The 15,675-nt window shown below is 36.0% G+C and overlaps 1 protein-coding gene across 1 annotated transcript in view; it reads right to left on the bottom strand.

Annotated features, from left to right (window-relative positions):
• The window catches only part of AGPAT4 (1-acylglycerol-3-phosphate O-acyltransferase 4), a 290,880-nt gene that overhangs the window by 18,839 nt on the left and 256,366 nt on the right, over positions 1 to 15,675 (bottom strand). Inside the window, exon 8 of the mRNA XM_053710931.1 lies at positions 5,258 to 5,456. Coding sequence (XP_053566906.1) covers positions 5,258 to 5,456 — 199 coding nt within the window. The remainder of the gene's footprint in view (positions 1 to 5,257; positions 5,457 to 15,675) is intronic.

Here is a 15,675-nt window from a genome sequence, read left to right as displayed (position 1 = left end):
TTCCTTTTCAAAATCTAACGTTAGTGCAATTTCTTCTCATTCTCACATATTGTCCATAAGGCACATTAGTTTTCCTTTTTTATATGCACTAAAGGCATTTATATAATTATTTTTATTTATTTTTTGAAAAGTATTTTTATTGAGACAAACAAAAAGAAGTAAAATAATGCAATTCCACATGGGTATGTGAGCAGGACATATAAACATAAAAAAGAAGAACAATACGTCTTAAACAGTAGTGCAATAATCATTATCTCGCATTTAACACATACATAATTCTACATGTGCTGGTGAATATAGAGGTGGAACTTCACAAAGAGAAATAAAAGGTCTCTTTTACGTATTATGAGGAGTTTCGTGAATAAATGTAGGTTAACGGAGCTATATCTCTATTTTATGAGGAGTTGGACTGAAAAGACCAGGCTTTGCTCACTGAAGTGGTTACATAGTGATACTATAGTCAAAGATCAGTAAATCCACTTGAGGTGAGGGTAATGTTTATCAGAGAACTGTATGGAACTATTTGATTGGTCAGGAGGTCTGTGTCAATGAGGAGATATAACTAACAAAAGTGCTGAGGAAGAAAAGAAAGATTACAGCGGGCAAGAGCCGCTTGGGTTAAAAGAAAATGGTTATAGGACCCACTATGGGGGGGGGGGCGAAGCTGTTATAGATTGCGCTATATGGAACGGAGTCAGTGCAAAAGAGGGAAAGAGGTGTCTGGGGGGTGCTCTGAATATCTGTTTGGGATGTGTATAGAGAGGGAGGGGGAGCTCCCTGGTGTATAGCTGAAAGTTCCTCCCTTCCGGGTATAGTAGACTCATGAAACGGCATATACACTAAATAGTTATTAGGTGGTATCTAATATGTGGGCTCTATAAGATAAACCAGTATTACAGTATCTTGCCCAGATAATAAAGTAATCAAAAGCTGGTTCCCGTAAATAGGATACTACGCTAGTGAGTCCCCTGCACACTACTATATGGAGGCTATTGCATCTACATACTCCAACTTCAGGGCGATTGAGGAGATCTTTGTAGTAAGCTAGGTTTCATAAAACTAGTATAGTATTAAATAGCGTAGGAGTCTGGTCCTTAACTGTATATACTATTAGTGCCCGGTTTTAACAAAGTGGATAGTCTGAAGAAAATCTTCAGCATATAATAAGCCTCGTGGCGGCCGTAGTGTAGTATGAACATTTATGGGCCTATGATAGGGCCGGCCATATAGTGTAATGTATTGAAGTGGGTGACTTTAACAGTAATAGAGATTTCGTCATTCATAGCTCGTACTTTAAGTGGGAACTAAATTCTATAACCATATAACTCAGTGACGGGGATATAAATATGCCCTCTATGTGAGCTACATTAATACCCAACTGTTAGGAATCTTAGTGCGAACAGTAATGACCATGTTGAGAAACTAAAATGGTAGCCCTATATGTTAAGTCGTCGTAAACAGTAACAGTGCATATTTAAACAGAAAGAAACCCAGCCTCAAAATAAAACTGAGTGGACGGTACAAAGCATATTTAAGGATAAAAAGTGTGTAACAGCTTATATACTAGTTAGGTTGTGCATAATAGTTTGTAATAAGCCTATTTAAATATAGCATAAGAATGCTAGGTTGTGTATAATAAAAGCATGAGGAGGCACACTACCCCAGATCCTGAGTAGGGTAATTCTATGCAGCTTAAGCATATTAACACCATGTCTGGAGATGCAATGATATACCAGGAAACAGTAAACTATAGTTAGAGTGTACATGCCAACTCAGGGGCTTATTCAATACCAAAACACCCAATAATGCATTACATTTTATAGACTTGAGGGAATAGAAAAGCACCCCCCTAACCTAGATAGGTGTCATAGCAAGATACATACTCAAATATAAACATAGAGTTTCATAAATGGGGATTGTTAAGTATACCTTTAAAGGGACATTAAACACTGAATACATGCTAGATAGAATGATGCATTCAAAGAAAAGATTAGTCCGTGACTAACATGTAGATGTATTTTTTTAAAGTTTCATTAGTTGTTTAAAAAGTGAAAAAATAAGTGTAAAGTTTTAGTGTCTCTAAAACACTGGGAGCTGCCATGTTGTGACTTGTGTTACCTTCTCTGCTGTGGCCAATTAGGGTAAATTATAAATAGGTCACTAGAGTGTGCAGCCAATAGTTGTACTGGATTTAACAGTGTTCTGCACTTCCATTTCTAACAGGAACTGAAAAGTTCACAATTTCAGAATGGAATTACAGGCAAAGAGGACAAAATAAATAATGAAAGTATATTGCAGAGTTGTTTTATTATATACAATTTATCATTTTATATTACTATCTCAAAGTGTTTAATGTCCCTTTAAGGGCATGGGACTGTACACCTACGGTTTGTGTATAAACGATGCTTACCTAGAGAATTTGACCTATGGATCAGAACTATAAGTAGGCTAAACCCCACTACTAAAGGTATTACATACAAGCTGCTAGGTAACATCTGAATGCACAGGGTAGGGAATTCAAGCGGCTCATGGTTGATATCAACAACTATAAATTATATACACATACATAAGATAGACTATAACTGGATAGGACGCTAAGAATTGCTAAGTCCCATGAAATCTGCCATATGAGCACCATAAAGTGGGGACAAAAAAACATTATAGGTATTAGGGCTCCTGTTTTCAAGCCATATACTAAAACTTCTGTGCAGTAGACAAGTATAATAGTATGTAAACGTCCCAACTGAACCGGTAAAAAAGGGATGCAAGTATACTAATAAAAACTATGGAGAAAAAGATTAGTCTTTGTGAGCTGTATAGTCTGATAACTGGATATTTGCTAGCTCTTCTGTCTAGGCCCACTGTAACCTCAGCCTACTCCAACTGTACTCCTGAGTCTCAAGGCAGGTTGGGCTGAGTGACTCCGTTGCGATGCAGCTGCAGCTTGGGGAGTTGCGAGTCCTTTTATCTCCCGAACCGGGTCTCGGCCCGGTTTAGATAGTCCAGGAGCGTTGTCTGACATACCCTCAGGAGAGGGCTGGGAGCCCGCATCTGATCTGTATGTCGTATGGTTCCGTGTTGGCCTCAGATGGATCTGGGGGCTCTCTCTATGGCTGCCGGCGCCCAAGAGACTCCCAGGCAAGGCAGACTGGACAACACCGAAGGGAGCCCAAGCCACCAGCTGCATATTGAAAACTCCAGGCAGGCTGCACTGCTGCAGTCGTGACAGGTCTAGGCGTGTTGCGCTATGGGTCTCCGGCTCCGTGCGAACAAAGGAGGGTGGTGCTATACGGATCTGCTCTTCAGTATCTGCCTGATCCATATTCTCAGGACTAGGGCTCTTTGTTTCTGACATATAGAACTCCACTGATTCTCGAGTCGGATCCTCTGACCGCTGTGGCGGGTCTGTTGTATGCTGATCTCATGTTGTCTGTCGATTGTCCTCCCTCGCTGCCTCCTTTGTCTGGATTGAAGTCTGTGGTGGGGCCATAGCAGTTCTCAGCTAATATTAATTAGAAAATGTAAATTGTAAGATAAATATTTTTGCCCTGTGTTCTCATCTTTCACTTTACACAAAATAATTAAGAATAAAATATCCAGCCATACAATAGGGTCTATTCAGAGCCATCAGAACTGCAATTTAAAGTGCATTACATTTTAGGTGGATTTAAAAATCCAGTCAATTGAAAACCTCCTTGATAAATTATTCATTTTAAAGGGACAGCCTTTAGGATAGCCTTTGCTATTTACATTTAGCTGCCTGTGACACAATTGTTAAAAAAACTGATGCCTTGAGGAGGACAGCTACACCTGCAAGGTAAGTATCCTTTTTAATTCTATATTTTCAAATATTTTTTTTTTTTTTAAAGCAAAGGATATCCTTATGTTACATAATTCTGGAAACAGTGCGGAATTATGTAAACATTTTAAACAACGTTGACTGTCCCTTTAAGCTTTTCAAATAGATTTGTTGCAGAATAACCTTAGCTTCCACATGGACAATTCAAAACTGGTATTCAAATATATTTACTTTTCTTTACTTTTTACTTTTATTAAAGAAGTTTGGACCTTTCACATCCTACAGCCTTGATCATTTAAAAATAATTTTGGCCTTTTTTGAGCACTGCCTCTCTTCCATTCGTTACTAATATTGCCTTATACATGGAAGAGGGGCAGGTGTTTAAATCTAATTCCTGATGAGGTGAAGGGATTTACACAGCGCATATCCCTACAAGAACACTACAAGCAACATGCCGCCCTCTCCCTCTTGTGGAATGAAAGGTCAGGACAATTTACCCTCCCCTCCTTCATCCACCACTTATTTGATGGCTACTGATTTTATTCAGCAGTTAAAGGAATAGTCTAGTCCAAATTAAACTTTCATGATTCAAATAGGACATGTAATTTTAAACAACTTTTTAATTTACTTTAATCATCAAATTTCCTTTGTTCTCTTGGTATCCTTTGTTGAAAGCTAAACCTAGGTAGGCTCATATGCTAATTTCTAAGCCCTTGAAGGACACCTCTTATCTGAATACATTCGATAGTTTTTCACAGCTAGAGGGCGTTAGCTCATGTGTTTCATATAAATAACTCCACGTGCTTGAGCACAATGTTATTTAAGAGTCAGCACTAATTGCCTGAAATGCAAGTCTGTCAAAAGATCTGAGACAAGAAGGCAGTCTGCAAAAGCTTAGATACAAGGTAATCACAGAGGTAAAAAGTATATTTCTAAAACAGTGTTGGTTATGCAAAACTGGAGAGTGGTAAATAAAGGGATTATCTATTTTTTTAAACAATAACATTTTTGGTGTTTACTATCCCTTTAAATTTCTTAATTCTAAGTTTCAGTAGAATTAAAGTTATTCAGGGGGGGAGGGAGAGAAAACTGGTAACAATTAAATAGGTGTAAATAAAGTATATTTAATATTAATTAGCCACCTCATTTGCAATTTTAAAAGATGTGTAAATGTTTGGTCACCTTGATCCATATATTTAGAATGGCGCTTACCTAAATTATCACATTTAACTCCAAATAAACAGGAAAATCTATCTTGGCAAAACTAATCTCATATAAAAAAAGTGTATTAGAAATCTATTATTCCATTAAATGCATTAGTTTGTTATTTGATTAAAAAGATAAGTTATAGATGTCTTATTTATCTCAATGCCTGCTAATTATACCACCAGTGCACACAATAAAGCACCACAGTCCCATAAACAAATATATTGCGCATTCCTCCATGTTTAAACTCACCAACTACAATTAAAAGTGCAAAGATGGCCAGTGTCAGATAGGATCCACCGCTGATCATATTAGCAAGCGCTTTACCTAAAGGATATGAAAGAAGTGAGGCCCAAAAAAGCCAATTCACAAGCGGCCATGGACTTCGTGGGCAAACAACAGCCGTTTCAGGATACTCTCCCATCCTATAGTACTGCTCTTGAAAGGCATCCTAAGGAGATTGATAAATTAAGAAAAAATAAAAGGTAAGAAGTTGTGAGATATTGTATCTTAGGAAATCCATTAGCTCAATGTGTCAACTGTTTTAACACCATCAAAGATATAACAATATGTAGTCATATAACATCAGCATAACAAAAATAACTACAGCACATTGCTAAAGGCTTAAAGGGACATTAAACCCAAAAATGATCTTTCATGATTCAGACAGAGAATACAATTTCAAACAACATTCCAATTTACTTCTATTATCTAATTTGCTTCATTCTTTAGATATCCTTTGTTAAAGGAATAACAATGCACATGGGTGAGCCAAACACATGAGACATATATGTGCAGCCACCAATCAGAAGCTACTGAGCCTATCTAGATATGCTTTTCAGGAAAGAATATCAAGAGAATATAGCAAATTAGATAATAGAAGTAAATTAGAAAGTTGTTTAAAATGGTATTCTCTATTTGAATCATGAAAGAAAAATGTTGGGTTTAATGTCCCTTTAATACACAGTCAATATTAGAACCTGAATTCAAACTTTTCCTATAAAGGTGTTTTTCCTTCCCATTTTCCACCCCTGTGGATGATTGTTGCAATTAAAGGTAACGAAAGGTCAAAATTGTGCCTAGGTGCAATTCAATTGGAAACAGAAGAATAATTGCAATAGCCTTCCATTAGCAAACAGGCTTCTAGTAAAAGTTATTACTGTTTTTCTGCGGCATACACACATATGCTGTGTGGGCCCGGGCATCAGCATTCAAACTACTCAGAGAGTCAGTAGTAAGTCGCAAGATACAAATTAAAAGGGACATGAAGCCCAACCTTTTTCTTTCATGATTCAGATAGAGCATATCATTTTAAACAAGTTTCCAATTTATTTTATTTTCAAATTTTACTTCATTCTCTTGGTATCCTTTGTTGAAGGAACAACAATGCACTACTTCAAGTTAGCTGAACACATCAGCTGAACCAATGTGAAGAGGCATATGTGTGCAGCCACCAATAATCAGCTAGCACCCAGTAATTCATTTCTACTCCTGAGCCTACCTATATATTCTTTTTTAACAAAGCACACGAAGAGAATGAAGCAAATTAGATTGCATGCTTTATCTGAATCATGAAAAAAAAATGTGTTTCATGTCTTTTTAAGTCTTTACAGACAATACTTATCACCACCAGCTCTCCCAACTTAAGTACTGGAGCACTGGCCTTCACAGCATATGTGCGTATGCCACTGAAAAATAGTAATGGAGCACTGGCCTTCACAGCATATGTGTGTATGCCACTGAAAAATAGTAATGAATTTTACTAGAGGAATTTTTCCTAATGGAAGTATATTGCTACAATGATTCTATTTCAAATTGAAATGCATCCATGCACATTTAAATTGTGACCTTTCTATCCATTAAAAATCTGCATAAAATGGTCTGTATTCTTTTTAACTCAGAACCAGCTATTAAGAGCTGCCATCTTGTCTGTGGTAATGATCCTCAACGTCAGTCACTAACAGGTCACAATTAAAGGATGCTAGAAGCTGATCACCGGAAAGTGAATCACCTTAGCAGGCTACTATTTAGCCAAAACAGACAAATCCTTAAAGGGATATAAAAACCCAAAATGTTTTTTTCATGATTAATTTACTTGTATTATCACTTTTTCTTCGTTCTTGGTATCATTTGTTGAAAAGCAGGGATGTATGCTTATTAGCTGGCACTATATGGCAGCAGCTTTGCAAAATGTTATCCATTTACAAGAACACTAGATGGCAGCACTATTTCCTGCCATGTAGTGCCCCAGATGCCTACCTAGGTATCTCTTCAACACAGAATATCATGGGGATGATGTAAATTGGATAACAGAAATAAAATGGAAACTTTTTAAAATGGTATATTCTGTCTGAATCACAAAAGGAAATTTTAGGGTTTGACCCCTGATAGAGACACCTAAGGTATTATGGTCAGGATGCTTTGAGTCCTGTTCTGCATGTGTATGTGACAGGTAGGTCTCCCTGGTATCACTTAAATACAAGTCTAGTTCAGATTATATATTCAGAAGCAAAAAAAATCTTGGTTTAGCAGAACTTCTTGAAACAGTTTCTGTTTCTTGCTAATAGGCTCCAGGTTAGTGATGATATAATTAACAACAAATCCAGTACTGATTACTTTTTGTCTTGAAAGCCTTAACAGTAGTGCTGGATTTTAAAAGGACATTAAATAATGTGATATTTTTAACTTTCTCAGCTTATTTCTGAGTAGATAATAGAATAGGTTAAAACTAGAAAAAAAACTAGTTATAACATTACAGGACCCATTACTATATGGAGGTTAAAACTTTACATTTATTTTTTCTATATGTCATCAATGTTATATATGTCATCAATAGTTTACATATGTAAGTTATCAATAGTTTACATATATATATATATATGTTTAATATATTTAAACAACTGATGTAAAAATATGATTTACAAAAATGGACTGTACCAGCTGAGTAAGCCAGTTAGTCCCAAAAGAATGCTTTTTTGCACTGTAAATAAATTATGGAGATTAGTTCGGTTGATTACTGGAACTTGAAGTAGAAAAAAATATATACCAGGACTTAAAATATAACCTTTATTTATTTATTTTTTAAAAAAGACAGCATAAAGTATGTGTGTATGCTACCCTTGAAAGTGTTAAAAACACACTCTCTGTTGATTATTCAATCCTTAGCTTTTACAATACAAGGTATATGAAGCATTTAGTAATCCTGTTATGAGACCAAGATTATATTCTAGGTATATCTATTTGTTAATCTAACATAGGGCTGTATGGCCTTGTAAGTGGCCAATCTATCAGATTACCACTAGAGGATATTGATATGTAGTATACCTATTATACTTTAGCTCTGTGGTCTTTATTGGTGAGTGTGCTCTTTAGGCATTTGAGCAGAAGTGTACAGCACAGCTGTAAATTGTAAATATTCACTGCATAAGTTTTGGTTCTTGTCTGATGAATCTTTGCAGGTAATCAGGACACAGTAATCGAATACTAATATACAAACTTCCAAATATATATATATGTTTGTTACTCTAGGTTTTGGAGATTACCTCTATGTCAGTTACTACAATGCAAGGCTCATGCTTGATTACTTTGTTAATTTTGTAACTCAGACAGGAATTAATTAGATTCTGTGTGATTGTACATCTACAGCTACAAGGGGGGTTTCACAGACTTGTGCTAGTTTTAATTGAGGATAGTCTGCACTTGAAAATACTACACCTAGTTGTGTCTAATGATTATCGTTTTGGCATCATAATAAATTTTAAGATTTCACAACCTATCTATATCTGTATCAAGTATATACTTTGATTAAATCTTGCTTATTACACTTAAATCCAGTGTGAACTCTTATATTTTGTCACACTACTTGTGCTTAAATGGTGCTGCAGCGTTACAAAATTTCAGCTTGTGGTAGCTGACACAATATATCAAGTATTATATCATATTATTGATACAGGATATAAGGTGAATAGTACGTTTTTACTCTGTACCCCTCTGTAATAGTATCCGGTATTGCTGTAACAATATTAACTATAAACTTTATCCCTCTAGTATAAGTTAACACAGCGTTATCTAAATTATGCTATAAATGCACACCGGTTAACAATTTTTACGCTAGGATAAGTAACTGTTACAACTGCTTATGCCTGTGAAAAGCCACAGATTGCTAAGTACTGAATTAACAAAAGTTAGTTTTTTAAGCTAAAGTATCCTAATTTGATTTTACAACAAGAGAGGCAGTTTAAAATATTACTCTCAGGCTAATCTCTGTTTTTATACAGCAATATACCTAGAATTGATTTAGTGATTAATATCCATTTATTATCATGGGCATTTCAACCAGTTGTACTGGAACAATGATTATGTAGATGTGTTGTAGATTCATTTTGAGAGAGAGAGAGACTGAAAGATAGACATAGACAGATATAGATAGATAGCGCTACAGAATTTTGTGGCGCTATACAAATAAATAATAATAATAAAATGATAATAATATAGATATAGATAGATAGACAGACAGAGATAGATAGCTAGATAGATAGATGAAGATAGACAGATATACAGACAGAGAGATAGACCGATAGAGATAGATAGAGAGAGACAGGCAGATAGATGACATATAGGGGCCGATTTATCAAGGGCCGAATGGCCCCTGATGCCCCTGTTTCCGCGTGAGCATTTAGGCTTGCCAGAAACAGTAGTTATGAAGCAGCGGTCTTTAGACCGCTGCTCCTTAACTGGTCCGCTGCCTCTGAGGCTGCGGACATCAATCTGCCCGATCCTATATGATCAGGTTGACTGACACCTCCTGCTAGCAGAATCTGCAGGGGGAGGCATTGCACAAGCAGTTCACTAGAACTGCTTGTGCAATGTTAAATGCCGACAGCGTATCATGTCCGCCAGACTGATAAATTGGCCTCAAAGACAGACAGAGAGAGATAAGAGATAGAGAGATAGAGATAGATGATAGACAGACAGATAGATGATATATAGACAGAGATACAGACAGATATATATATATATATATATATATATACCGTGTATATATATATATATATATATATATATAAATAGAGAGATAGACAGACAGACATAGATAGATAGATAGACAGACAGACAAAGAAATATAAGATAGATGATAGATAGACAGATAGATATAGAAAGAGAGAGAACACGAGAGAGAGGCAAAGAGAGAGAGATACTATTGATTGATTGATTGATTGATTTTGTCTTATAGGAATTGTAAAAAAATAATAATTTTGACTGCAAATAATAAGATTCAAATTTCAAAAGGATCCTTGTGGACATTGCCATTTTACTCACTATTAAGAGAAGGATCAAACCTCCAACATGTTCTATATCATATTTCTCTTTCATTGTTATGGGATATTATATTACTCACTGTCTGTCTTTTGTTGTTGTATGGGCTCCTTATTATGTTTGATCTTCGAGTTTTGTGATGTTCCTTTATTTCTCTAGTTTCAAAGCAGATGCAGTGCTACGTATTTGTTCAGCTGTAACTCACAAACGTCTGTATGTTTTGTAGAAGCTTTTATTTCAGATGTATTTTAATCAGATTGTTGGAATATTGGAATTTAATTTATATAAAAATGTAATTCACAAATATCTTAATATTAATTTGTTACTGAAGAGTTGCATTATCAAAGCACATGTTTGCCTAAATTGTTAATCTAGAGGTATATAGTGATATGTGTATGTGAGAAGCAACACAGGCCTCTAGTTATCAAAGCGTCTAATATGATGCATTCGCGGCGAGTCAATACGCTCGCCAAACTTCGCTATACATCACCGTTGCGGACCTTAATACGCTCGCCATAGTTATAAAAAAAAAAAACGTCCAAAACATGCGCGTCAAGTACGGTGCGAAGAGGGGCGGACTGTTGTTAACTGTCATCGACGTTGCAGCGATTCGGGCTTTTCCCAACTTTATTTATATCTGCAGTAAAGTCCAGGAACATAGCACATACGTTGTCAGCAGATGATTGTATATAGATATTGTAATTTTTGTTTTAAATTGAATTTGAAAGATAGCAAGTAGCGACATATTCTTAGCAAAATGGAGAGGGAGTTATGTTTTTTTTAAACATTTTATATATTGGACATATTTTACTATGATTACGTTATATTTTCAACTTCTATGTGTGTATATATGTAGAGTATATGAATTTGATATCTATCACTATTTGAAGGGGATAGGAAACAAAAATATTTAATTTACACTAGTGGGAGCTAGCTGTTAATTTAGCCTATTATGTAGTTCTTTTGTCTTTGTATATTAATTATTGCGATAAGTTAAAGGGACATAATACTCATATGCTAAATCACTTGAAACTGATGCAGTATAACTGTAAAAAGCTGACAGGAAAATATCACCTGAGCATCTCTATGTAAAAAAGGAAGATATTTGACCTCACAATCTCCTCAGCTCAGCAGAGTAAGTTCTGTGTAAAAAGTTATACTTCACCTGCTCCCATGTGCAGGTAAAAATAAAAAAAAAATGAAGAAATGAACAGCAGCCAATCAGCATCAGCAGTGCTGAGGTCATGAACTCTTACTGTGATCTCATGAGATTTGACTTAACTCTCATGAGATTTCATAGTAAGCTTCCTTTACCTGATTGGTGAAATAATATGAGAGTTCACGAGGCTCATCCCCTAAGCTGTCCTAGGACAGACACACTTAAATGCTGCTTAGAAATCCTTTACAATGGGCGGTGGCTACTGAGGAACTTTTGAGGTAAAATATCTTCCTTTTTTACATAGAGATGTTCAGGAGATATTTTCTAGTCAGCTTTTTACAGCTATACTGCATCACTTTCAAGTGTTTAAACATTTGGGTATTATGGCCCTTTAAGTGCAAAACAGTGCACAAAATATGTAATCTCTAATTTTTAAAGAGAAACAAACTTGGAGCCTATTCCATTCAAAGCATTTTTTTTTTTAATCTCCTTAATTTCTTTGCAGTGTTTTCATTCTCTTGCTATCCTTTGTGTGAATATGCTTTTCTTTTTACAATCTTTGAATTATAGGAATGGAATGGTATTTATAAATACATATTTAATAATGTTTTCCATTGAGTTTTATTAGGTTATATGCTTGACTCTAGCAGCATCGAACATAAGATTTCTGTTTTCCGATTCCCATTGACTATTATAGCATCTGCGACTTCTAAGGCGGCGGATTGAAAACTAGGTACGCTGCGTCGGATAAGACGCGAGCGTAAGTGGTCATTTTTTGATAACTTTCAGAAAGCTTCTAATTGTGTCGAAGAACAGGGCGAAAGCACAGAATTCCGCAAGATTTCCAGCGGTTTTCTAGTCGCAGAGATCGGCGTCGAATTGAGAGCGCCGGATCGTATGTTACGTCACAAAATTCTAACTCTTCCAATCTTGACACTTTGATAACTACGGCGATGCAATCTCGCGACGAGTACAACGCGGATTTCTGCCGTATTATCAGTAGACGCTTTGATAACTAGAGGCCACAGACTCAACACTGTGTCTACAGAAATACATTTTAAAAAGGGACAGTAAACACATTGAGATTTTAAAAGGATAGTCTAGTCAAAAATAAAAATTCATAATTCAGATAGGACATGTAATTTTGAACAACTTTCCAATTCATTTTTATCATCACATTTGCTTTGTTCTCTTGGTATTCTTAGTTAAAAACTAAACCTAGGTAGGCTCATATGAAGGCCGCCTCTTATCACAGTGCATTTTGACAGTTTTTCTCAGCTAGAGGGCATTAGTTCATGTTTGCCATATAGATAACATTGTGCTCACGCCCATGAAGTAAATTATGAGAGGGCACTGATTGGCTAAAATACAAGTCTTTCAAAATATCTGAGATAAGGGGCAGTCTGGAGAGGCTTAGATACAAAGTAATCACAGAAGTAAAAAGTATATTAAAGTGAAGGTAAAGTTTTCCGCAATTGAAAGCAGTATTATGTTAATTACTTAATATATGGCAAAATCGCTAAATTTTTATCACATATTTGTATATATATAAATAAAAAATAAATACTTTTTCTCTTCTTGTTCGGCCGCTTATAGCTCCACCCTCCAGTTAGTTCCTGGTTTCTTTGAGTATTACGTATAGAGCGTTCCCACCCGCTCTATACGTATTGTAAATGCGCGTTCGCGATTCTCTGAAAGCTTGCGCATGCGCACATCACGCTGTAACATCTAATTGCGCCTGCGCGACTAAAAACAATGACGATCTAAAGTGCATGCGTCAATCCCCGTTGCATCCATGTTTGTAAACACACTGCGTCCAGGCGAGTTGCTTGATTGAGGACGATTTGCGCATGCGATAATCTTGAAGGATCACGGCTTACAAGCTACAGGAAGTGTAGCTAACGCATGCGCACAATGAATACAAATTAAGTGACGTCAAATGACGGCCGCCTAACGGCCAGACATAGGATTGGCTACTCGAAGAACGTGACCTAGCTCCCAAAAAAACCCCCAAAAAACGGGCAGATTACAGAATGATTAGTTTCCAGTGTAAAACGGCTGATAAATTGGTAAATATTCAGAAGTAACAAAATTGATGAATTAAACTACCCTTAATTTTTAGGCTACTTACATTTGCAATCATCTAAACATGCTAACTTTACCTTCACTTTAATATAACTGTGTTGGCTGTGCAAAACTGGTGAATGGGTAATAAAGGGATTATCTATCTTTTTAAACAATACAAATTCTGGAGTAGACTGTCCCTTTAATATAAATATTTCGTTATACACAATAAAACAATTTTGCAATATACTTCCATTATTTATGAAAATCGTGGATTTTCTAATTCTCACAGATGTAAATGCACAATGCAGGCTTCTCCTTTCGACTTCAGCAGAGAACTACAAAACAATGCACTTCATACTAGCATAATAACTATGGGTAGCATAGTCAGCAGCAGATAACAAGGTAACTGGTAGGTGAAGTTTGGCTATTGAAAAACAACTGCAGCAAACAAGATGTTAATTTGTTTTAAAAATATTTAGGTTCGGCTAATGTGTTATATTATACCAAGACAAAATAAATGTATTGTAATTACAAGGTGCTTAGTGAGCCTGTAAGCCTCACATTCTACAAATATATAATCTGGTGTTCTGTTTAATTTTGTGATTTATTCAGTACTGTATATATTTCTGCAATAAGAATAGAATGCCAGCTGGTGGTAAGGATAAGTTAAGGTGAATGCAAAGTTTCATGAATGAGTGCTCAGTTTTTAAAAATACTATTAAAAACAGGGGCATTTTCCTTCATGATACTTTACATTGCAGCATTTTTTTAAAAATATCTTTTTCTTTAGCAAACCTCTACCTCCTCCGCCCGCAGCTCCTTTGTACTTAGCACCTCAATTACAAAACTGGCTTCTTTCAATCACGACGTGACCTCATGAGATGGACGCTCCGGGTGCACGCCATGATTGGAGGAAGCCGGTTTCGTCATTGTTGAGGTAAGTAAATAGGAGCTGCGGGCAGAGGATTGCCTGCCCGGGTTTGCTAAAGAAAAAGGTATTTAAAAAAAAACAAAAAACGTTGCAATGTAAAGTTTCATGAATGAAAGTGCCCTTGTTTTTAATAGTATTTTTAAAAACCGGGCACTCATTCATGAAACTTTACATTCACTTTAAGAAAAAAAAATAGATAATCATAGATAAAACTAATGAGACACAAACATCATAACTATCCAGAAGTTGTTAAAGGGACATTAAACACTAATTAGATTTCATGCACCTCTCAAGGGGTGCTGCCATATTGTAACATTGGGGCCTACTTAACAAAGGTCTGTCAGGTCCGACAGACCTCGCTGAATGCCCAGAGAAATACGCTCTCCGAATTCTTGTGAGCTGCTGGTGCAACGCCGCCCCTTGCAGATTCGCGGCCAATCGGCCACCAGCAGGGGGTGTCAATCAACCCAATCGTACTCGATCGGGTTGAATTGCGGCGATGTTCATAACTGGTGTTTCTGGCGAGCCTGCAGGCTCGCCAGAAACACAGGGCTTCAACCTCCGTATGGAGCTTGATAGATATGCCCCTTAAGCTGCACGTCAGGTATCTGAAGGAGAGTTGCTGCACACGTGCAAACACATAAGCACTGAAATGTAGTGAAAGATAGATTGAAACATCTTGGAACCTATAACTAGAGGGAGGTGGGGAATATTCTCAATACACTGTTTATAAAATATAGATAGTGTTTAATGTCTCTAACCAAGCTGAAACTTTATAAACTTGGGGAAGATGACGATCCATATTAAAACCTCTTATAGATAATGTATATGGCACATAGTCTTGTACATTTACATAATCACTGCATTATAATATATATTTATTATTTTATTTATTAGCCATTCATACAATGGAGCTAGAATTAAATGCAACAGAACAGTTTGATGAACTGATTATTAAAATGTATGACAATTATTGTTGTGCTGTTATGTCCTTATGCCCATTGCTTAATGTAATATACATCTTATACATAGTAAATACATAGTTGTCTTAAATGATGAGTTTATTCTTAAATTCACTTATTTCCAAAGTGCAAATATACATATATTTATATTCTTTGCTTACAATTACAATTAGGTCATCACATATGTGATATATATGTCTTGGTTTATAATTAGTATTAGTGCCAGTTATTATTA

The sequence above is a fragment of the Bombina bombina genome, chromosome 4 (assembly GCF_027579735.1).
Source record: "Bombina bombina isolate aBomBom1 chromosome 4, aBomBom1.pri, whole genome shotgun sequence".
In the NCBI taxonomy this organism is placed as follows: domain Eukaryota; kingdom Metazoa; phylum Chordata; class Amphibia; order Anura; family Bombinatoridae; genus Bombina; species Bombina bombina.
This window is presented reverse-complemented; position numbering and strand designations above follow the sequence as displayed.